Raw genomic sequence first — 25,888 nt, forward strand, 5'->3', positions numbered from 1 at the left:
TCAAGGAGTAAGGGATAAAGATACATGGATGTTCAAAGGAAAAAGAACTCATATTTGCATGGAAGACCTTTGGGGACAAAAACATTAGTGGGGGAATTGACAGACACTTTGAGACTTAAAGGGTTTGGAGAGATGGAGTTGGGGTTGCCCTCTGGAAAGAAACAGAAATGAACTAATACCGGGGAGGCAGGACTGTAGGAGAGAGAGTTTCTCTGATTTTTACTGGAACACGTGGGATAAGGCCTGAGGCTGTAAAGGCAGGTTGACACCAGATCAGAATCAGGATTTGAAATGTGTTAGGCAGTCCGGAGGAAAAGTTTGCAAAGAAGACAGGTGAAGTTCAATCAAGTTCTGGATTTTGTGAAATGAGGAAAAGAACAAACGAAGCCGCAGAGACCTTAGTTGGGAGGCTCCTGGCTTATTAAGATAACTAGGGCTAAACTGGAACGGTAGCAGAGACAGTGGAAAGGAGGCCCGGGCATGTGTGCGAGTCATTCTGGAAGTAGAATTTTCAGGACCGGACAACAAAAATCAAACGAAGCTCTACACGTTGGCCCGCGGACCAGAGAGTCCTGGGTTTGGTTCCTGCTAAGGGCACGTACCTCGGTTGCAGTTTGTCCCCAGCTCCGGTTGGGGTCGTGTGGGTGGCAGCCAGTTGATGTGTCTCTCTCACATCCATGTTTCTCTCTCTCTCTCTCTCTCTCTCTATCTCTTTCTCTCTCTCTCTCTCTCTCCCTCCCTCCCTCCCCCTCTCTCCCTCCCTCCCCCTCTCTCCCACCCTCCCTCCCTCCTGGTCTATCTGAAGATAAATGCAAAAATGTCCTCGAGTGAGGATAAAAATAAATAAATAAATCCATTAAAAAAAATAACATGCTGTCACTCCTTATTCCATTCATAGCAACAGAGCAGTGACATTTTATTATATATTAATCTGCTTATCACCTGTCTCCCTTTTTTGAGACAGTACACTATATGAGGACAAGGGCTTAGTATATCTCTATCACCTAGCAGGGGTAGGGAACCTTTTTTCTGCCAAGGGCCATTTGGATATTTATAACATCACTCATGGGCCATATGAAATTATAAACCTAAAAATTAGCCTCCTGTATTTGATCAGGCTAATTTGGTGAGGCTGTGATGTTAGGCAGACGTCCCCCACCCCTGATTCATGCTGGGATTTCACAGGCACTCAATCAATATTTATTGAATAAATAGAAAGAACAAATGCAAAGGTCAAAGAGATGGGGGATCAAAAATTATGCCAGTATTTCAAGACTGAATTGATTAAAAGGACAGTGGGAGTGTTCACAGAATATGGAAGAACGGAAGGGGAGTTGATTTAGGGAAGCAGCGACACAGGAATGTAGGTTTGGTTTACAAATTCAGGTTTAGGTTTGTGTTGCTGGCGAAAGCACAAAGGCAGGTTGGGCATCTGAAATGTGAAGAGAAGCCTGAGGTTGAGGTAAAGATCTTGAGTCATCCTCACGGGATGCTTGATGCAGTTGGAGTAGGAAACAGAATGATAAGCAATATAAAGATAGGATGAAAATCAAAATTTCATTTTAGAGACTTCCTGTTTTCAATATACAACCGTACTTATACTTCTTTTTTTGGTTTGTTTATTTCCTAGCTGGGTTAACAACTTTGGCCATGAAGGTCTTGGACTCTTATTGGATGTGCTGGAAAAACTTCTGGACAAGAAACAGTAAGAATAAACATGAACAAATCACCAAAGGGGAAATGTTTAAGCACAGCATAATATGTTTTTTTTTTTCTTTTATTCAGGCAAGAAAATATCGACAAGAAGAATCAGTATAAACTTATTCAGTGCCTCAAAGCATTTATGAATAATAAGGTAACTAGTGTTTATTTCTGCCTCTGTCACAAAAGGTGAGAACTTGCTCAACAGTAGGAAAGTAGGAAACAGACAGAATAGTGTGTGCTTATTTAGTTTACAAAAGGGTCTTTATGATGCAAATCATCATGTTTCATTGAAATTGTATTTAAAATATATTTTGCTTCACATAATATTTATTGGTAAGTTTTTACCATCATGTAAACATATGTCTTGTTCCCAAATTAGATAATACCTTTTTTTCTTTTATGGTAGTAGGAAAATTTAAATGTCATATGTTGAATACCATTTTCTTAGTGTTTTTATTCCTTTGAAAAGGAAAATTCAAAGCCATGGTTTGACTTGTGTGCCAAGAACATTATATAGTTAAGATTTCTCTTTCTTTTATGTTCAATTAATGTCAGTTAACATATGTAAAAGACATTTCTGGAAAATAGTGGGTTTTTTTCTACATTATGAGGGACTCAATGAAATAATCTAGACAAGGGTTTTTCTTCTAAAAGTAGTCTTTGCATAGGTTATGGAGTTATACTTATGTTTTCTATAAGCTATTTTGTTACTGTCTTAGAAATGATTTGCTCTGTTGGTAAAATACCACTGCCTAATTCACTAATTACATAATTCCCTTTATTGCACATAGGGGCTCAGAACATGAATGAATGGTGGATCTTTTACATTATAGGCATGTGAAGTAGACCTAAAGCCTGCATTCAAAATAAAAATATACAGTGATGTCTCCATTTCATGTTGCAATAAATTGTCATAATCAAAGAATCAAACTGTCATCTGAAATGACTTAAACATCAAATGTGTTGGCCCCAAGGAGTTTATATTACCTGCTTCAAAAACTCTTTTTCCTTACACAGTGCATGTCAGAATAGGATCATAAAAAGCCACCCATTGCTTCTTAACTTCCTCTGCTGTAATATTGCTCTGCAGTTTAGATTTATGGTTTTTCATCATTACTCATAGCTTCATTTTTGCTTTCAGTATATTACAAAATACTTTTCAACAATAAGTGGAAATTCGAAAATGTAAATGACTTCACTCTCAGTCTAATTGATTTTTACAGTTGTTATTTTAAGTTTGGTAATTGCATGGTAATCTATCTCTCCGTTTCAGTTTTTCACTTCTTTTTCTTACTATTTATTATCTACTGGCCATCTTTATGCATACATTTCCCTTCTGTTTTCTTTGCTTCCTTTATATCTTGTCTCATCCATTTCCTTTTTTTTTTTTTTTCTGTGTATTTCCTTATTTATTTCGACCTCCGGTAAAGTCACATTTAAGAGCTTCAGCTATTTTTCCCCATGAATTCTTTTAGAAGTTACATTAGCAACCATGAAAATCTTCATATGCTTGGTACTTAACTAAAGGTTAGCTTGAAATGGCAATTTTGCTCCGATGAAATGTTGTCAGATTTCACTATTAGACTGTAAAAAGACCCAGATGTATTTCATGAGAAATCTGAGAAATACTTTGTGGGACAAAGAGCAAAGAAAATATTACCTTCTTAATGTAGTGAAAACCCAAGTTTGGGGCTTTCTTTAAAATTTCTTTAGCTATTCATTCTCACAATGCGCACTTGCACACACATACTCAAGACTAGAAAATAAATGAAAGTGGAGTCTCCTCTGCCTACTTGAATGTGACACTGACTGAAATCCAGGTGCCATTTCTTTGTGTTCATAGCAGCTCAGCTGCCTGAGCAGGGGAGAATAACAGAAGGTGTAGAAAAATCTGTACAGAGGTTCGTTGCTTTACCTGGCATATAGTACACGAGGAACCTGTCAACATTTTACCCTTTTGTTCAACTTAATTTTCCATACAAACATATTGGAGAATTTAACCATGAATTTCAGATATCTCCAGGGAGATCCAGTGACATAAGTAGAATTACTTTTGAAAATCGTACCAGTATGTGCTTTACACACTCTTCTTTGTTGAAGAAATACTGATTGTTCCCATATTTCCCCCAAATCTTCATGGAATTTTTAGGCAGGCTAATGGAGATCATATCGGATCAAGGGCCCCAAACTCCAAGATACAGTCACTTCAAATAAAAAACAAAGAGAAATAACTGCTTGTTTCAATAACATTCATATAATTAGGCAGAACCTCATGGTGGAGGTATGGGTTTTTAGAAAATCATTGTAAGTTTTTGTTTTTTTTTTTTTTAAATTAAAGATATGTTCCAAAGACATTTTGAATGAAAAATCTTTTCTTTCTTTTTTTTCAAGTTTGGATTGGAAAGGATTCTAGGAGATGAAAGAAGTCTTTTACTATTGGCAAGAGCAATTGACCCCAAACAACCCAACATGATGACTGAAATAGTAAAAATTCTTTCTGCTATTTGCATCGTTGGCGAAGAAAACATGTAAGTATTGCTGTGCTGTTATATTAACTGCATGAAAAATGACACTTGCGAAATTAACAAGTCCTACTTGTGTTCTGTTTATTTAGATAACTTGCATACAAATAATATGAAATTTTAGGAAGAAATTAGTAACATTTTTATCTTATCTATTTGCATTTTAGCTTTTTTTGATTCTTTGGGAAAAAATAGGTTTGAACAGATAGAATCCTAATAGGAAATTCCTCAAAGTTGGATTCAAAGTGAATGAACAGAATTTTGTCTAGCTGAAGGTAAATCAATTACAAGAAATATAGGGGAAAAAATCAGAGAGTAATATTGGCTAAATACACACACAACACAGAACACACACACACACACACACACCTACACACACCTACCTCTGTGCACACACCCTATACACATATGCACATCACAAAATTTGACTTCTTTATCTAACTGAATTAACTAGATACCAAAATGAACTAACCTGTGAAAAAGAAAGAACTCAAAGGCTGTTGGTGATTTTTCAAAGTGCATGTAAAAGTGCCCGTTTCAGCAAGTTGTTGCAGACCATGCATTAGATCGTTTCTTCTTATGGAAATAATATTGACTCAGAAACTATTTTGATAAAGAATGAAATAAATACCTGCTAAGGACATGGACCAGGATGTTTCATCGAAACACTGTGTGTGCCGGCAGTAATTTCAGTTTGAATCAGAACAGGGCTATACAAATATTTTGAATATTCTAATATGTTGACTTTTCTATACCTGCTAGAATAAAATGAGATGTTGCTTAGTGCTGGCTAGTGTCCTCCAAAGCCAAAAGACAAACACTAAACAAAAATATTATCATATAGCATTAAATCTTATCTCAGTGAGAACACACTGTAAATGAGATAATATTTGCAAAGGTAAGGTTTCCTTAGGTTTTATTGAAAATTTTGTTTACACATGAGTAAGAAATATTTTTCTAGTCAAGTAGATTTTTCAATACTTAATTCATATAATACAACCTATCCTGCTATACTTACGATTTAATTATATTTTCAGATACAGTTTTGAAAGAGTAGTATACTACATAGAATTTAATTTGATTCAGGCACTGTACAGAGATAGTCTTCATTATTTTGTTCAGGTAACTTAAGTTTCTTGTGCTAGGAAATTATAGATGCTTCTCTAATTAGCTAGGCTTTCTCTTTTAGGTAGTGGTTTTGTTGTTGTTGTTCCATTTTAAAAGAACATTAATGTTTTTAAGTTCTTTTAAAACTTTTAACTCTTTCCAGCACTTTATTATAAAATTACAATCAGGAGAGCACTTGAGGTCTCCCTTCCCAGCGTATGTCATCAGTTTGTCTCAAATAAACTCTTATAAATAATTTTTTAAAAAGTAGTCGGGTTACACTGGAAGAATTTTTTTTTTTTTTTAATTTTACTTTTGTTACAGATGTTTCTCCTTTTTTCCCCCATTGACACCCTCCTCCCCATCCCCCCCGCCCCGTCCCTGGCTTTGTTGTCCATGTCCATTGGTCATGCATAGATGCATATAAGTTCTGTGGTTTATCTCTTCCCCCACCACCCCCTCTTCTGAAGGTTGTCAGTCTGTATGGAAGAACTTTTAATAATTATAGATGCCATTTAGGGTTGAAGGGATATTAATATGTTACACGAAATATCAAAACCTGAAATTTTACATTTCAGTGTTTCCCGATTAAGTATCTTTTGAAAAGTGTCACCCAGAAAAAATATTTTCCTCAAGATTTTTATGTTGAATTTTCATTTTGATACCCTAAAATTATTTAATGCAATCAGTAGTTGACGTGTTGAAATATGTGGAAAGGAACAGTTATTTAATTGTGATGGTCTATATAATGATCAGTCACCAAAAAGAAAACAGGGAAATCTGAAAGAGAAAACCCATATTTTCAATGTGTACGTGAGATGTATTTCTCATTCCTTTTTTTTTTTTTTTTCTCTCTCTAGACTAGAGAAACTTTTAGGGGCTATAACTGCAGCAGCAGAAAGAAATAACAGAGAACGATTTTCACCAATTGTGGAAGGATTAGAAAATGATGAAGCTTTGCAATTACAGGTGAGTTTACTTTGTCTTAAATTGCTTCTATGGTTATATTTAGAGCGCTCATTTTGTATGACACTAACTCCATTTGAGCTAACACTTAAATTGAATGAAACATAAAAATGAAATTCTTCCTGTGGCTTGGTTGTTCATAAAAGCTAGGAGTTTTGTTTGTGAGAATATCAATGTGTTTAAAATGAGAAAAAGTACTTTGAAGTATTATAAATGTGATTATGATGATCATTATTAATATGTGGGTAGAAATTTTGTAATTAATGCAATAGACTGCAGACGTTAAGGCCTTAGCAATAACCAGAGCAAGAGGGCAAGCAGTTCAGCCAATGTCGTTATCCTAACAAGAGTTAGTGATGTCTGTGGGCTTGTAGAAATTTAAGAAACCTAAACGCATCTCTCTTTGTGCCATACATGCAGCATTCAGAAGTCTGACTCACCAGAATATTGAGGATTGAAGGGCAACTCTTAGGACAACGTTTATCTGTTAGCCCTGGGTAGACCCAGCCTAAATGTTTTCGTTAGAAAATGACAGAACTCAGTATCTTTTGTTAGATGATTTTAGGAAATTATGCATTTTATGAACAATAACTTAGTTCTTAACTGGTGCAAACTCATATTCATTGACCATACTTACAGTGCAGCGTGAGATCCTGGCCTAAACATTTCAGTTTACATCTGTTACATGATTGAATTCTCAAACAACCCAGCTGTGTAGGTACTATTACTTAGTAGTGAGTGTTTAAATATTAACATTTCTTACCCGATGTAAAACAAGCATTTTCTTTTCCTCTTTTTATTGTATTATGAAATATTGGTATCTTTTTTCACCAGAGTTTGAAGCTATGGCACATAGATAACTGGCTTGTCCACAGAGAACACTACAGTGTTACGAAGCTGTAATCTCTCGCCCAATATTTAAGGAAATGTGTTCACTGTTAGTTCTATTCCAACTTTAATGAGCAGTTTGGATACAATTTTAAGGTGTGCCTTTTATGTCCAGGGTATTAATGTTTTTAAAAATAATCGAAGTGTTTACTTTCGGTGTTTTTCTGTTCACAACACACTTCTTATTATAAAATGTATCTCAATCAAAGGTAATATTTCTACTGAAAGGTTTGAAAACTATCTTTTTAGATGACTTCTTGAAATATTTTTTCTCCTGTCTCTGGCTTACCTAACTAAATTTCTTTGTCTTTCAGTCATATGTAGGGGTTTGGACTTGTCTCGCAAAGTTTGTTTAGGAGGAATTAGGTGTTTTAGATACATTGAAAGTTTTCATTACATCACTCATTGAAAATCATACAGCTGTTGCGGGGTAGAGGTATGATCTGAAGCCAGGTCCTTGTGATGTCAACACTGATAGACTGAATTGTCTGACCTTTAAAATGACACCTCTGCCATAGAGTAGTTCACCCCAAATGATAAGAAAGGAATAACATTTTCCAGCCTTCAGGAAGCTAGGCTGAATGGAATGCTAAAATGGCAAGTTGTTAACAAGTAAACATATGGAAGAATCATAGACACCTTGCTAGGCATTCACGAAATTGTTGAATACTTACTATAGATGCCAATATATGCAAGTCACAATTTGAAATTTCTCATTTTAATGCGCTACAGTAATTAGTAATTTGTTATATACAGGGACTATTACTCTCACAAGAATTGTGAAGTGGGTTTGTTTATTTGGACTATTTCATGTGAATGAAAAAATATCATCTAAAAGTTCAAAAATATATTCAGAATGCTGCAGAATGAAAAACAGGTTCAAATCTGTTGTTTAAAAAAAAATATAATTAGTGCTGTATTTTAACAGAATGACTTTTCTATTTCGGCTGTGTCCTGAGACTTCTCAAAATGTTATTACAGTCTTAGGAAGTAATTCTGTTAAAATACAGGACTAATTATATTTTTAAATAACAACTATATACCTTTTTTTCTTTTGTGCGATTTAAAATAGGTTATTAACTTCTCACAGAGGTTTTCTAGCTCATCTTTAAAGTAAAATTTTATACTTGTGATAGGATTTTCATTATCTTCATACTTCACAAAATAGATAAGACAGTAAATCACGTATCTTCATATACTCTCCCTTCATTGACTTCCCTTCAGCTAAGTAGCATTCTCAAGTTTCCCTCCTACTACAACGCCTTCTTTTGATCCTACTTATCCCTGAACTAGCCTCTCATCATCCGTTTTCATTTTAGAGTTTAAATCTCAAAAAGCATCATCGATACTTGTTTTTTCTGTTTCCTAAATTACCTTTCACAACTCAGCTGTTTTTGCAGTTCACAAAAAGGTCGGCAGTGATCCTCTAATTTCAAAACCCGACGGCCTGTTCCCAACCCTGATCACTTGGCATCTCCTTCCGCCTTGAAATGGGGCTGCCCTTGGTTCTCAGGCACCGCTCCCTCCTTGGTCTTTGCCCACCTTTAAAACTGCACTTTCTCTGTCCTCTTCATGTGTTTTTTTCTTCTTGAGTATTTTGTTCTCCATGCTCTGTCCTTGGTCCTCTTCTATTACCATTTTTATATATATATACCTATGTGCATATACATATACACACACATATATATTCATATACACGTATATGTACACACACATATTTTATTTTTCTCATGAATGTTCTTAATTGCTTTCATAGCTTTAACATCCCCTAGGTCCTAGTGATTCCCCGGATTTATAAGTCCAGCTCATCTCTCTCTCTCTGTTCAAACCTACATGTCTAATTGCCTAACTAGATGTCTGGGGAACATCATAAAAATAAGAAAGGAAATAGCATTTATAAGCCACGCGCCAGTGTTCTGAATACTTTACTTATGTTGCCTCATCTTTAAACTTCACAGCAATTCTATGAGAGAGAGTAGTAGTATTCCTATTTTATTTTATTTTACTTATTTGTTTTTGTATGTAAAATGTTTAATATATTTTGATACAGAGAAATATGATAGAAATCAGTAAAAGATAGTGAAGTAGTATTCCTATGTTATACATGAGTACACTGAGACTCACAGAGGTTACATAATTTGCTCAGGGTCACAAAGTGAATAGGAGGCAAAGCCTAGGTTGGCAGGTTCCTGGCTCCAGAGCGCATGTCCTCAACCACTACGTAGTACCTCCTGAGCTCACTCTCTCTTCCCCTTAACCTGATCCCCCACCCCCCAAAGAGGTCTACTCTTCTTCACGTCTTTCTCATTTTAGATTCAGTAGTTATCATCGTCTACCTAATCTTTCATTTCCCTCAAGACTAAATCCTTTTTTGTCCTTGCATGCAATCATTCATCAAGACTTACAGAACAGACTATGAATCCAACCCAGTCTCTCTAACCTAGCCTTTATCTTCTTCCACCAATGTTATTCCAACACTTTTTTCTTTATTGATTTTTTGAGAGAGAGAGAGAGGAAAGGGGAGGGAGAGAGAGATAGAAACATCGATGAGAGAGAACATCGACTGGCCGCCTACTGCATGCCCCCCACTGGGGATCGGGCCCACAACCTGGCGACCTCTTGGTGCATCGGTCGATGCTCAACCACTGAGCCACACTGGCCAGACATTCCAACAATTTTTTAATTTGTACCCTATACTGATATAGTCTTCCCTACCATACAGATATTCTGTAATGTTGTTCGTTATCCTCAAAAAGTAACTCCAGTTCTAACATAGTAGCATTCCTAGAAAGCTGTGCTTATTACTTTGCTACCTTGATAAAGGTGATGAGCCCAACCATGATGTATGACCTTTTTCAGTGTGGCCCCAGCTCTAGGCTTGTCAGTCTCCCAAATGTACCATATGTTTTAGCCAAACTAAACCTGGTATTTGCCAAATATGCTGTACACTTTTTTTTAAAATCCTCACCTGAGGACATTTTTCTGTTTATCTTCAGATAGAGTGGAAGCAAGAGAGGGAGAGAGAGAGAGACACATTGATGTGAGAGAGATACATGGACTGGTTGCCTCGCGCATGACCCTGACCAGGGCTGGGGATAAACTGCAACTGAGGTATGTGTCCTTGACTGGAATCGAACCCACGACTCTTTGGTCCACAGGCCGATGTTCTAACCTCTGAGCCAAACCAGCCAGGGCTATGCTGTAGACTTTTAAATGTCCTCAAATATTTTAGAATGGAGAAAACTTGAAATATCAACCTTTTCATACCCATTTCCCTTTCCTCCTGGAAAAGTTTATAGATATATATATATATATATTTTCTTTATTAATTTTAGAGAGAGAGAGAGAAACATCGATGAGAGAGAACTTCGATTGGCCGCCTCCTGCATGCCCCCCACTGGAGATCCGGCCCACAACCTGGGCATGTGCCCTGACCGGGAATCACACCAGCGGCCTCTTGGTTCATCAGTTGATGCTCAACTACTGAGCCACACCGGCTGGGTCTTCCTGGAAAAGTTTAATGGGAGCACAAAGGAATGTACATTTAGGTATGTCCTGCATAAATCTAGGGAGGCTTCATTGAGGAGGTGATGCTTTAACTAGGCCTTGAAGGATACATAGGAGCTAGTATTATGGTAGAATGGGACACAGGAGAAGGACTTCAGTAGGTAAAATTGAGGCCAGAGTAGTCTGCCAGTCACTTCACAAAAGAAGACAGAGTGAAGTAATATCAACAGACAGTTGAAACCATTTTTTGCATAGCCCAGCAGGAAGAGCTAGGGCACACTGAGTGTTAATAATAGTTGTTTATGGAAAGACAGAGTAGTATAGTTAACCTCCAATGATGTATTAGAAAAAGAGCCCGGTCTTTGCAGGCTGCTGTTAGTCTGAGAGGTGCCATGTCTTAATGTCTTTCAGTTGCTGTGTGGAGAAGCGCACTTAGCGTGATTTAATACATTTTAAAAATGTTTTCTAACATGCCAAAAGTAATAATAAAAAATTTGTGCATGTTGTCATTAGACGTGGTACACAAAAACACAGCAGTAAATGTGCACTTCACTGATGTGTAATAGGTTCACTTATCCTGACTTTACCTATTGGAGAGATTGATCATTTTGGAATATAACTGAGAGCCAAAAAAGAAATACAACTAAAATAAAATAAAACAATCTGAGCAGCCTGCAAAATGTCACCAAATCCATCAGGTTAGCCGTATGACAACAAAGACCTTTTGGCCTTTAATCAGAGCCTGGTAGCTCTTTCGTTCTGTGGTGCCTGAGTGACCCGGTGATCTGTTTTCTGTCCACAGCAGACTAGAAGCACAGCTTGGGAGGCTGGAAGAAGGTTTATTTCAGACAGGTGCACTGAGATGATCAAGAAGTGACAGCTGACAGACTAAGCAAGGGAGGGTGAGCTAGAAACATAATAAAAGACTGGAACTAGAGTGCAAAAATTATAACATTTGGTTTCATTTGGTGTCAGAGCAAGTAGCACTAAACCCCTCAATGGCTCGTGAGTGTATCTCTTCGTTATATCACAGCTCACTAACTCACATATTTCATCATGTCCCCGAGTGAGCAAGAAAATCAGTTATATTTAGGATATTTTGTTTAAGAATGTGGCAGTCCTGGCCAGGTGGCTCAGTTGATTGGAACATCGTCCCTACACCAAAAGGTTGTGGGTTCAGTTCCCAGTCAGGGCACATACCTAGGTTGTGGGTTCGATTTCCCGTTGGGGTGCATACGGGAGGCAACTGATTGATGTTTCTCTCTCACATCAGCGTTTCTTTCTCTCCCCCCGTTTCCTTCCCTCCTTTCTTCTCTCCCTTTCTTCCTCCCTCCCTCTCTCAAATCAGTAAACATATCCTCAGGTGAGGATTCAGAAAAAGTGGCAATTACATAATTTATTTCAGAAATAGTTTGAGGCAAAAACACATGATGCTTTACTGGACAGACCATCAGATATAGGTACTGATCCTTTGTAGCTTGAATCTTTCCACAGTGGTTCTCAAGTGTTGAGATTTTACTCGAAGCTTACTTGTAAATTAGCTGTTAGTGCACTCATACCATCACATATGAGGAAGTAGCTTTGGATAAATCATTTATCATGTGTCAATAGAGGAACATTTATAATACAACATGACGCTGCAGCTTATGAATAAGGAGAAAATTTGGGAATAAGAAATACGTACGTTAAATATTGTGTTGAATGAGTGCCCGATATTACTTAAACTCGTTCTACTTACTGACAGTTTTATATTATTACCATTTTAAATATTTTTCTTTATTGATTTTAGAGAGAAAGGAAGGGGGAGAGAGATAGAAACATTGATGAGAAAACATTGATTGGCTGCCTCCTGCACGCCCCCCACTGGGGATCGGGCCCACAACCTGGGCATGTGCCCTGACAGGGAATCGAACCGGCGACCTCTTGGTGCATGGGTCAATGCTCAACCACTGAGCCACACCGGCCAGGCTATACTATTACCATTTTAAAAGTAGAATGAATACAATGGGGGGATTGTATAAAGGTGTTTGTACAATGCAGTCATTTTTCAAGTTATATTGGCTTCTCCTGCGTGATTGGACACTATGTGATCTCTCCTGTATCGTAGCTCTCTTCTCCTTCGACTTCTATGATACTAAGCTCTCCTAGGTCTCCTTTGGCCTTATGTTGCATTTAAAATCTCCTGTCTCACCCTGGTCAGTTTGGCTCATGGTTAGGGTGTTGGCCTGCATACCAGAGGTTCACAGGTTCGATTTCCGGCTAAGGGCACGTACCTGCGTTGCAGGTTCCATCCCTGGCCCCACTTGGAGTCATGTGGGAGCCAGTTGGAGTCATGTGGGAGGCAACCAATTGATGCGTCTCTCTCACATCACATGGATCTCTCTCCCTCCCTCCCTCCCTGCCTTCTGCTCCATCTAAAAATCAGTGGGAAAATATCCTTGGTTGAGGATTCATAAATAAATAAACAAACAAACAAACAAATAAATCAATCAATAAAACCTCCTGTCTCTATGCTTGGCCTTTAAACATACTGATTCCTATAGCTTGGTCCTAAGCCCTTGCGTCCTGTGCTCTGCTCATTCAGTACAGTGTCCTTAGGCAGCCATCCTTATGACTGTAGCTAACACTTCCATGTGATGGATCTCTCTGCAGTCTTTTTTCTAAATTCCTCCTGACTCACAGACACCGTATTTCAGTGGCCCCTTGACTGGGTTTCACATTCAGTATCGTCCTTAACTGTGCATACGTTCCTCTTCTTCATCCTTCTTCCTACTCCAGCCAGCTCTCCAGCCTTAACCTGCCTTTCTCTTGTGTTCCCAATCCTGGTTAAACCGAGTATAATCCACCAAGCAGCCTAAACCAGAAATGTAATAATCATCTCAGATCTCCTCCTGTTTTGTCCACCATTCCTTCAGTCACCGTGTTCTACCAATCCTACTTCCTTAGTGTTTTACTTCTCTTCCTTCGTATGGTTGGCCTCATCCTCTACCCCCGCTGCCGCCTCTTTGTTTCAGGGCATGCTTTCTTCATTTCCCTGGACTTAAATATCGTCTGCCCTTCATGCTAGCCCCTTTCAAACCATCTTCCGCCAAGTTATACTTCTAAAGCGCAGTTTCTGCTATGTCACTGCTTAAAATCCCGCAAAGCCTTCCCGTGGCCTCTAGGATTACAGCCGAGTCCTCGTCCACACAAACTGCTCCGTCACCGACTGCTTGCTGCTGTCTCTCCAGCCTCCTATTTTGCTCCTCTTCTACAAAACTCTTTGGTCTAGTCATGCTGTGCTCAGCTTCCTGAACATTTTATGCTGTTTCATGCCTCTGCCTCCGTACCTTTGTTCATGGTTTTGTCCTGCCTGTAATCCTTTTCCATCTCTTGACTTAATGAACCGGCTCTGTACATTTGTATGTTTCTTGGTTGGTACTTATTTCGACTTAAACCATCTTTTTTCCTAACTCCTGCTGGCCTAGGATAAAGAAAGACCTTGTTAATGTCTACAAAGAACTTAATAAGGTCAAATGTGTGACAGTGTCAATAAAATTTTAAGAGCACAGTTTGTCACAACTAATGGCAGTATGGATACTCTGTGAGAGAGAGCCCTGGAGGGGGCAGTTATTGTACCCCATGGCTCTGTGAATTGTCGTCACACTGGTAGATGTTTGTATAGTTTTCAGAGCTGATACGTTCAAATAAATAAAACGTTCTAGCATCTTCCCAGTAATTCTTGTGAAGATGTTTCCTGTTCAAACATTTCCCCTTTCTACCACATAGGTGAGAAACTGAATGCAATTTCTTTTTGTCATGATATCTCTCATGCCAATAAAATTTGAAATACTTAAACATTATTTACCCATTATATTTTAACCAATTTATTGGGGACAGTTGGGTGTTACACAGAAAACCCCAAAGAAATAAAGAGCCTTGCCTTTAGAAAGTTTACAGTTTTTTTTGGTGATATTCCATTCTCTATACCCCACCCCATCCCCCAGAATGAAGATAACAGTATCCTGTGATCAAAGAATGCAGGTGATTATTATAGAAAGACAATATACTATTACAGTAAAGGAAGGATCATAATATGGTAGAAAAATCTGATAGTAATTCAGTTTAGTATATAATTATTTGTAGCACAAATTACTGGATGTTTTATCACATGCACAAAGTTGGTGGTTTTTATCTATATATATTTATGCATCTGTTCAATAGCTAATATAGATATCCTATAGAAATCTCCTTATGATGTAAGGAGATTACTAAATAAAAATGTAAATACACAAACTATTTGTTTTTACTGGTTTAAAATCAGAATTGTGGTCTGAGCCTAGCGTATTTATTAATAATGGAGAAAATTCACTGGTTTCCTGTGATTTTTAAATTTTGATGATCATGGAAGCTCTATTGAAAACAAATAGATACAGCAGACCGTGTTGAACTTAAAGCCATTATAAGGAAACTAAGCAACAGGAGGAGTCTGCATAATGGACTTGGTGATATTCAGTTCAGGGGCACTTGGTTTTCTTTCTCTAGTACAAGGAGAAATGCTGTTCAGCAATGCCCGATCTATGCATTGCAGGGCAGCAGAAAGAACCCAACACTAAAAGTTATGAGGCCTGAGTTCCAGTCCAGTCTTTGTGGTTTATTAGTACTTATATGATCTTGGGCAAATTAATCTTTTCTAGGTCTTCACTTTCTTTACCTTTAAGTGAGCATATTAGACCAAAATATTGTATGTTCTCACCAGCTTTAAAATTCCATGATTCTTTAATTTCTAGCTCTGGAATTGAATATATGTGTGTGTGTGTGTGTGTGTGTGTGTGTGTGTGTGTGTAAAATAAATTGAGAGGTTCAGTCATGCTCTTAAAGATTTATATCCTTGAAAGTGGAGTACCAGTTTTGAAACTTGCATTATTTTGTTTGGTGCTCCTTGGGAGCTTAGGTTTTAGAGTTGAGGCCAGAAACCTTTTTTTTTTTCAAGTCTCCAGCAGAATGCTATCCATGGAAACTTTCTGCAGGATTCTGTGTTTGGGCCGTCCATTTTGGTTGCCACTAGCCACAGGTGGCGCTTGAACAACTGGATTATTAATTTTATTGAATTGTAATTAAGTTAAATTTAAATTGTGACTCATGGCTCCCTATAGGGCAGCAGAGCAGCACAGCTCCTGTGTGTGTGTGTGTATGCGCACGCGTGCGTGTGTACGTACATGTGTGTACGTATGTGTGTGTGCGCGTGCGCATGTGTGCTAAGTTAGGAGTGGCATGGCAGTAAGTAGAGGAGAGTGAGAGACCATTGTTTTGGATGATGGGATACTGCCCATACTTCACTGTTTACGATATATACAGAAAGTGGAATATAACACATTTCAGGAACCATCTTCTACCTTTCTTTTAAAAAAATTTTGCATTCCATTATATGTTATGATAACCATTTAATTTTTAACATTGAGTTATAATTGACATAACCATTTTATATACTAGATAACAGCTTGTTAAAAAAATTGTATGTTTTTCTAATTAAACTATAATTCCAAAGTTAGATATTCCAAGTGTATTAAACATGATGCACTAGTTAAATTTTATTATCTTACCTATCCTTAAAATCTTTTCTTGTATGAATCTATGAGGGGAGTTTATGAGGCATCTGGACTGTGCAGGGAGTTATTCTATATTTCCAGTGATATGGTTTAGAATCATGAGTTTTCTTCTTGCTGTATGACCTTGTGTAAGTTATTTATCTGCTTTGAGCCTCAGCTTCATCATCTGTGAAATAAGGACAATAGCAATACTTACCTTGTATGATTTTTATGAGGATGAGATTAGACGGTGAGTTATGTAAAGCACTAATATTGTCTGGTAACTAAATAATAATAATAAAGATAATGATAATAGCTTGGAGTTTTCTTTTTATCTATAAATTCAGAATCCACCTAATGGATATTTCATGTTTACAATTAATAATATTTTCTAATTAAATTTTATAATTTATCTAATTACATTTTTACTGTTTAATTTTGTAGTTATAAATAGGGCCAATTTTTTGCTCTCATCCTGTTAAAAGGGCAGTAATTGTGTAGTAGTATAAAGGAATGAAGAGAATTAAGATGACTATTGTTCTCTACATTTTTGCAATATATATATCTCTGTAAAAGAGCATTACTTTAGCAGATTATGTTGTAAAATGACATTGTAGTTTGATTATTCATCTTATGTTATTTGTGATTAGATATCTATTAGAATTTGATAAACAATAAATAGTACACAGATAAACCATTGCCATTACCTGTTTAACTACTGAATTCAGTGTCTCCTAATTATTTAATACTATAGTCAATGGATGCAGCTTCTTTTTTATAGTTATATATTCACACATTATATGTAAAGTATTTCATAGCATTGCAGCATTTATCTTATTAAATGTGAAGTTATTTTGATGTTGATAACATTCATTAATTTCATTGACTTTTACTATGTTTATCATCTCCTGATCTAAATACTTTTATTTGTATAAAGGCACAATTCTAAGACTCATTAACTTGTTTCTTATGGAAGTGTTCTCTTTACTTGTAGGGTATTAATACAAGCCATTAAGCTGGAATTTCTTCTGGCAAAAACAATCCTGGCAGATGGCAACTTTTCTCTCTATTAATTTTGGATTGGACATGTACTTTGGCTTGTTCAGTCAGGTCATAGTTGTAACATAACAAGGATCATTCAAGCAAATACAGTAATAATATAGCAATGGTCATGCAGAATATGCAAACTCATATCTCAGCTTATTGTAACTATGAAGACTTCAGCATTTTTAAATTGTAAATAGGAGGGTTATGTAATCTATTAAGGCAGAAGCATAATACTTTATCTGATACATCTTTTAAAGTAATTCCAAGTATATTTAGTCATTTGTGTAAGTGTTTTCACTTGACATTTGAGCATTCGTAGGAATTAGACTACATTGCTAAATTGTCAATTAGATATGTAGTAATGTTAGAGACAACCCCAGTCTTCCCCTTTAAAACATGTAACTTTTGATTTTTGAACCTGGATGTGTGGTAAATGAGCTAATTTCCCACAGAAACATCTTAAATGCATAAATATAGATATAAAAATAAAAGCAGTATGCCTTTTAATCTTTTCTCTCTACTTCTATTTTAAATTATTTTTGTTACAGATGTTTCTCCTTTTTCTCCCACTGATTCCCTCTTCCCCCCTCCCCACCCTGTCCTCAGCTTTGTTGTCCATGTCCATTGTTCATGCATACATGCATATAAGTTCTGTGGTTTATCTCTCCCCACCACCCCCTCTTCTGGGGACTGTCAGTCTGTACCCCACTTTCACGTCTCTGGGACTACCCCATTCCTCAGACTATTATGTTCATTATATTCCACAAATAAGTGAGATCATATGATACCTGTCTTTCTCTGTTTGGCTTGTTTTGCTTAGGATAATACTCTCCAGGCCCCTCCATGTCGTCTCAAAGGATAAGAGATCTTTCTTTCTTACAGCTGCATAGTACTCCATTGTGTATATGTACCACAGCTTTTTTATCCATTTGTCTACTGATGGACACTTGGGCTGTTTCCAGATCTTAGCTATTGTAAATAGTGCTGCTACAAACATGGGGGTACACGTATTCTTTCTGATTGGTGTTTCAGGCTTCTTAGGGTATATTCCTAGAAGTGGGATCACTGGGTCAAATGACAAATCCATTTTTAATTTTTTTGGGTAACACCATGTTGTTTTCCATAGCGGCTGCACCAGTCTGCATTCCCACCAGCAGTGTATTAGAGTCCCCTTTTCTCCACACCCTCGCCAACACTTGTTGTTTGATGATTTGTTGATGGCAGCCATTCTGACAGGTGTGAGGTGATACCTCATTGTTGTTTTAATTTGCATCTCTCTGATGATTAGTGATGTTGAGCATTTCTTCATATGTCTCTTGGCCATTTGTATGTCCTGTTTGGAGAGGTGTCTGTTTAGGTCCTCTGCCCATTTTTTAATTGGATTCTTTGTCTTCTTTTTGTTGAGTTGTATGAGAACTCTATATATTTTGGAAATTAACCCCTTATCTGACATATTTTCTCTCTACTTGAAAAAATAATTATAATAAAAGTCAAAATACATTTGAAATATATTTTTTTGCTAATGTTTTTCTCCATAATATTTTTTGTGAGTCAATAAAACTTTATTGGTACAAGCAGGTATCACACCAGATTAGACCTGTCGGGTGCAGTTGGCCCATGGTCCGTAGTTTGCCAACTCTGTAATTTGGTCTCTATGCTCATTTAATCTTGGCAGCCTCAGGAGATTAGTTGTTGCTCATAGGAGGAAAGGAGGCTTGGAGAGTAGGGGAGTTACCTGGTCAGCCTGGGGTCCCTGTGGTACACCCAGGAGCAGGTATATTCAGGTATAGCTGGATTTGTTGGTGGGGAACCAAAGAGGGGAAAAAACAGGTCATGGTCCCTGCCCAGAAGAGCCCCTCGTGTCTTGGGTACATGAAGCACATAGAGTAGAGCCCATACTAACTATTGATGTCTCTGTGTTCTCCTCCATATATACTTGACCTCTTTACTAAATCTGGTATTTTCCAGGAGTCCTCCTGCAGTCAGCTCTTTGAGCACTCATCACATACTTTAACAAAATAATCAGTGTAAATGTGCAGCTCTTCACTTCAACTATTCGCCAGTTGCCTTAAACTTGAGTGGCATTGTCTAAAGATGCTGTTCACGAATAATGTATGGAACACCTGGCAATTAGCATTTTGTTGATTCCCTTTTAGCTTGCTATTACCAGAAAATAATTCCCCTTTTATAGTAGAGAGCCTCAATATCAGAAGGTAAGAAAAGCGAAACCCATTTTCAGTGTCAGTATAATTAATGAATCACCTTCACTTGAAAAGAAACCCTTATATTTACTCCATCATGCATGCACATTAGTATGGTATCACAGTGCCTTCTAGTTGATCGTAATTCACTTAATTCATTTTTATACATAAGCAATTAATTCATCTTAATCATATATATTAATACTCTAAATTTTGTGCAAATCCATCCCAATAATAGGATAGAAAGAGTATAAAGCAATGTAATGATTTCTCTACATTATCACTGTTGCCTGTTTAATATCTTGGACTTTTATAACTTTATTTGATTTATTTTAGATAAGTGTTTATGACCATATAATATCGAAACTAGGTTTACTCTAAGGATAGCTGGATCAGTTTATGATCTTTTGAAAGGGCTCGCTATGCATACTTTTGGAACTGTGAGTTTCTCAAGAGAGAGTTTAAAATTCCTTCATGTTGTTTAACAAAGCATAGAAGTACTTCACCATCCATCATATCTTCATTGGAATTATTCTGCACATTAGAAATTTTATTATTCACTTTGTTGTTTATCCTTTGAAATCATAATCATCCTTAAACTTGTATAAATATTTGTGTTTCTTCTTAACTTAATAATATATGTTTGTATGCCTTTTGTAAATGGAAACATAGTGGTCTGAATGCATTATTTAAATATTTCTTTAATTAAAAAACATTTTTTAAAAATAAGGTTTGCTTTCTAATTGCAGGTGGCCTGCATGCAGTTTATAAATGCCCTTGTCACTTCTCCTTATGAGCTTGATTTTCGAATACATTTAAGGAATGAATTCCTCCGTTCAGGACTAAAGACAATGTTACCAGTAAGTTGAGTGTATCCATTTATTATGCTGATGAACTTTAACATCATTTTTTCTTTAGACACAGGTGCTTGCAACAGAGTAAATAAATGTGCCTTTCTATTTTCTTTTGCAAAGCATTCAACATTTTGTAAGCTTTTTTATATTATAGTAATATCAGTCTTCACATACATCTGATGATTCAGAACGTAACTGGTGATATGTCCAGAAGTGCTTTTTTTCTTCCTGAGGTCAAAAGGGAACTTCTTTTCTTTTAATGTAAATACAAGAACATAAAAGAATACTTTTTTTTGGTAGTTTCAATTTTTCATTTACAATTGTTTGCTTTTTTTCTTTGATAACTTCAATTGATTTTATTTCCATTCAGCATAAGTATGCATAGAATTTTGATTAGTATATTCTGGACACATTACCCAAGATTGGTATTCTTGTTACACTGCTGTGGGAACTTTTCTAAAGAGAAACAGTTTTATTTCTTGAATGTGAACATTTGCTCTAATTATGATACTGTTAAAAAACATTTTTGAAACAACTTTATAGGCTTGATCAGAACTAAATGAGCATACTTATTCTCTGAATACAAATACAATGACTGTGACTTTATATTTTATTTAGCATGTTAACTGAAGAGGGATTCGCCCCACCCACCCAAACCATAGCAGTGTTAAAGGAGACACATAAAATCTCACTAATCTCTTTATTTAAAAAAAATTTTTTTTTTTTTTATTGATTTCAGAGAGAGAGGAAGGGAGAGGGAGAGAGAGATAGAAATATCGATTGGCCGCCTCCTGCACGCCCCCCACTGGGGATCGGGCCCACAACTTGGTCATGTGCCCTGACCAGGAATCGAACCGGCGACCTCTTGGTGCATGGGTTGACGCTCAACCACTGAGCCACACTGGCTGGGCTCATTTTAATTTATTTAAGTCCCCATCTTTTCAGAAAGAAGTATGTACCATAGCTCTTGCACTTACCTTTTGCACTTTTGTCTGGGTGTCTCAATTTCTGCTGGGTTCAGTGGTCTCCTGCTATGTTCTTCTTTTAATTGCGGTGACAGCTAAGATTTTGCATCCATGTTTCTAAGCTGAACTTTCCCATTGGCCCTATAGCCGTATAAAAAGCCTCTTGTGGCACCATGTACTTCTTAATATATGTATTGTTAAAATATTCTTCCAGTTACATTTTTTTTTCTTTAAGTATCACATCTTTTTAATATGCCCTGCTTCTCAGATCTCGGTGATTCCGAAGCAGGAGAAATGTGAAAAGTGTCATGTTTTTGCTTCCTAATGTTTTGGAATGGAATCTACAAGGATTCTCAATGTCTTTTCCTTCCCTAAAACAATGGAGTGAAATATGGCAAAGCATGGCTCTGGTTCTCAACCAAGACATTGGTCATGTGCCCCTAAGAAGAAACTATCAAGATCTTATTGAGTGTAGGGAAGAGACGTTTGATTTGTAAAAATCATTCCCAAGCATTTCTGATGTAGAGGATGAGTATCTGAATTCAGGCAGACCCCGAGATTACAGATTCATTCTTTAGTCATGTAGATTTCACTGTTGCTGCGACTGTTCTTCAAGTTTTGTTATCAAAATATGGAGCAAGGGGCAAATTGATCACACTTAAATGTATACTTGATGTACCTAATATGTCAACTATCTTATTAACTCATTATTAATTTAGTAAACGTTTACATTTAAACCACTAGAATTTGTAGTAACATTAAACATCTTTTACGTATGTAATGAAACTTAATATAATAATAGATGCCTTTAAAATCCTTACTTTTTCCTATTCTTATTTTATATCCCATTCTAATAAAAGAATCTCCCTAATTTTCAAGAATATAGCAGCCAATTAGACGTGGCCATGGCTAATATTAGTAGTTGGTATATGAATCAAAAATTATTACTATCTGGCATCGTTAAGTGATAAGGAAGAATAGTTCTTAGTATTTCAGTAACTCCTGAGACCATCATAATATTATAGGAGAGCAAAACTTTTTTTTCATATGATTATCAGACTCCTCAAGGACAATTATTTAAATTATATTGTGTAAAAATTTCATTTCAAAATTTCCCCATCTCTATGGATAAATTACAGTGTTTAAAGGGAGCTTATATTTCATTTATGTGGAAAATTGACTTTTCATAAATTTGCTTTAGCAATTTGGAGTAAATGAATCGTTACATACTGTACAATGATTTTTAAAATAGTACTTGCTCTGTAGTTAACTTACATTGATATTTTTTTTTTATGAAGTGTCCATCTGCCTTTTGTTTAGTTAAATAAAGTAGGAAAATACTAGGTAAATCATATATGAGAAGGAACATGATAGTAAGAAGTTGTGTTTGTAGGCAGCAGGCATTCTTAATCTCTTTTAAAGGACTGAAACCAACCCTTATTCTTTTGAAAACTCAAACTTGATTACTTGACTAGTAATCAGTCATGTATTGGTAATAGACTTTGATTTCTTTAGAAGTACACTATATTTAGATAATTATATGTTACAGAGAATCTGCCTAAAATGTTCCATATCTATGTAGCAAGTCTGTTTAAAAAAATAACTGAAATATGTTTATAGTAGTTTACACAATGAGTAATAGTGTAATTAAGTAATTTTATAATATTCTACATTTTTATTTTATTTTTTTGTTTTTATTGAATTTATTGGGGTGAGTGGTTAACAAAATTATACAGGTTTCACATATATAATTCTACAACACATCATCTGATATTCTACATTTTTAAACATAAAACCTTAGTTATGCATTTTTATTTATTTTTATAGGGTATCTGTCACATTTGTGATATATAAAAACATTAATTTCTTAAATTATTTTATCAAGAATTTATGGATATTTCTTTGGAAGTTGGACATTTGACTTGAAGGAATTTATATATGTGTGTGTATAAATTAAACACTTCAGCTATTTTTACTGAAAATATTTTTCTTAATCATATTTATTTTTAAATTAAATTTATTTGCATGACATTGGTTATTTACTGAAAATATGTTTATGATGAATATTGATTCCATGTTTTATAAAATGCTGATGCTAATTAAATGGCAGTATTTAACTTGGATTTTTCAAACACATTTGAATGTGTTCAAGTTTTGTAGTGAGCATTTAAGGAGAAATAGAATGTGACATAAAGATAACATATGGGCCCTGGCCGGTTTGGCTCAGTGGTTGAGCGTCGGCCTGCGGACCAGAGAGTCCCAGGTTCGCTTCCTGCTAGGGGCACGTACCAAAAAAAAAAAAAAAAAGAATATATGATTTATATTCTAAAATGTGTTAAAGGTTGTTTCTGCAGTGACCAGCATATTAGATAGGTCTGGCTTCTGCTGTTTTCTGAGCAGAGTACAGAAATTACCTGATAATATGACCCACCACTGTTAGACAATTTTGCATTCCAATGAGTTTCTTCATTCCCCTTCAAAGTGGAAAACTGGACCTAAAACAAGTTATCACTAAAGAGGAAGCGGGTATAAATACATTTATTTGTTATATAGTTATATGAAATTATTTAGGTATATATTAATACATATTTTCATATGCTATTTAGGTAAATTTTCAGTTAATCATTACGTTTGAGAATGTTAGGAAAAGAACATCTAGAAATTGAATCAATTTGTGTTTGGCTTCAGTTTCACCATTACATCTCCATTTATAATTACTCTGTTGAATAAAAATAGAAACAAGAAATGCATCCTATTTTGTTTCATTGACCTAATTTGAAGTACACCATGCTTACATTTCCTTTTAGAGTTCAAGCTCAACTCTGAAAATCCTAGTCCCACTTTCGGTATCACCCTTGAGCATCCACAGTTGTGATTATCCATTTGGGTTTTGAAAGCTGCAACTTAATGGACACATATTAAAAGATATCCCAGGTGATATATATTAAGCCCAACAATCTCTAGTGTGGCATGCCTCCAAAGATTTTGTTTCTATTACTATTTTGAAAATTATCAGAGGTTTGTAATGCATGTCCTTCGAATGTATTACAAAAACAAATCTTTGATGCCCAAGTTGGTATTTTGTGATTAGGCTAAGCAAAAATGAAAGGCGGGGGAGGAGGCTAGATATGCAGCCTGATAAAAAGTCCTGATATCTTTTTGCTTCAAATCACAAAATATCATTTAAAATAAATTTGGTTCTTCAACTTTTCACGCCATACTTGGGACTGTTGTGCTTGAGTATATCCTTGTGTTTGTTCTTTATTAATACAATTTATCTATATTTGCATTTTTTGCCAGAGGCATATGTGAATGTTCTAAGTGCATGAGTTCTTTTGAAATCTTTGATTAGTGTGTTTAGTCAAAGGAACAGCATTTAATTTGGGTTTTTAGCAATTAGCTTTTTTTTTCCTTTGTAAAAGTGATTGTTAATTTTTTAATGTAAATAATCAAAATCTGGGGCATGAAAAGAAAACGCAGTGAATGCAATCAGATTCTTTTATTTTAAAAGAGAAGAACATAGTCCATTTGCTTTCTTTCAGGAAACCAAGTGCGTGGGTCAATATTTGAAATTGCTTCTGTGTACATAAATGAATAATTGTGTCTGGCCTTTATTACCAAAATATGCTCTTGTCAAACTGTTATTCATCTGTTAAGTTTTATGTTTAAATATTAGGATCTAAAAGAAAAAGAGAATGATGAGCTTGATATTCAGTTGAGAGTATTCGATGAGAACAAAGAGGACGACCTGACTGAGTTATCACATCGTCTCAACGACATTCGAGCAGAAATGGAATATCCTTTTGACAAGCCAGAAAAATCAGTTTGCCTGTATTGTGAAAAAGGGATCTGTGGGTGATATTGTGCACCATTATTAGAGTTCTTGTCTGCAAGCCCAATTTATATCCATTTATTTATATTAGGACCTCACAATGATGCTGTCCTTGAGGCTCATGTTGGGGAGCTGTCAGACTGTCATGATTTACACGGACTATATTGAAATCTGCACAGTGGCGGTATATTCTGCTCAATGGTCTTGTAAAGAAAGAGCCTACGGACATAGACCTCACGCATAAGGATTTGGGGGGAAAAGTTCACTGAGTCTATATGTGGTAATATACTCTCGCCATTTATTAAATGGTACTCAGTGGTTTAGAAATATAATTCAATTCAAATAAATGTCTTCCTCTCAATCCAAATATTTAGGTTCCTTAGCAAAACAAAGAAATGTTTAGACGTAATAGTATGTGACTATAACAAGGTTGTGTGAGAGAAGCATTCGAGTCAAATACAACCGACATTTCATTTTCCAGTGGCAACAATTTAATACGCAATGATTTTCTATCTCAGAGATGGTTGTCCCAGCATTGGTGGCCATTTGTTTTACACCCATGCAATTTCTACTGATGGATTCTAGGGCAACTGGGAAATACTTCAGATCCAACATGACCTTAGAGCTGGACTTTTTCTCTGACGTCTTCTTTCCTCTTCCTCCTTCCCCCTCAAAAAAGCTGGAAGTAGTATGCCCCTTCTTAAAACTCTTAGAGTACTTTGCATTTG

The 25,888-nt window shown here is 36.1% G+C and overlaps 1 protein-coding gene across 1 annotated transcript in view; it reads left to right on the forward strand.

The window, feature by feature from the left end:
• DIAPH2 (diaphanous related formin 2) overlaps positions 1–25,888 on the forward strand; it is a 924,489-nt gene that overhangs the window by 217,055 nt on the left and 681,546 nt on the right. Inside the window, exons 6-11 of the mRNA XM_036270453.1 lie at positions 1,631–1,705; positions 1,786–1,855; positions 4,096–4,232; positions 6,194–6,302; positions 20,259–20,369; positions 25,005–25,123. Coding sequence (XP_036126346.1) covers positions 1,631–1,705; positions 1,786–1,855; positions 4,096–4,232; positions 6,194–6,302; positions 20,259–20,369; positions 25,005–25,123 — 621 coding nt within the window. The remainder of the gene's footprint in view (positions 1–1,630; positions 1,706–1,785; positions 1,856–4,095; positions 4,233–6,193; positions 6,303–20,258; positions 20,370–25,004; positions 25,124–25,888) is intronic.

Source organism: Molossus molossus, unplaced genomic scaffold (assembly GCF_014108415.1).
Source record: "Molossus molossus isolate mMolMol1 unplaced genomic scaffold, mMolMol1.p scaffold_m16_p_2, whole genome shotgun sequence".
NCBI classification, from domain to species: domain Eukaryota; kingdom Metazoa; phylum Chordata; class Mammalia; order Chiroptera; family Molossidae; genus Molossus; species Molossus molossus.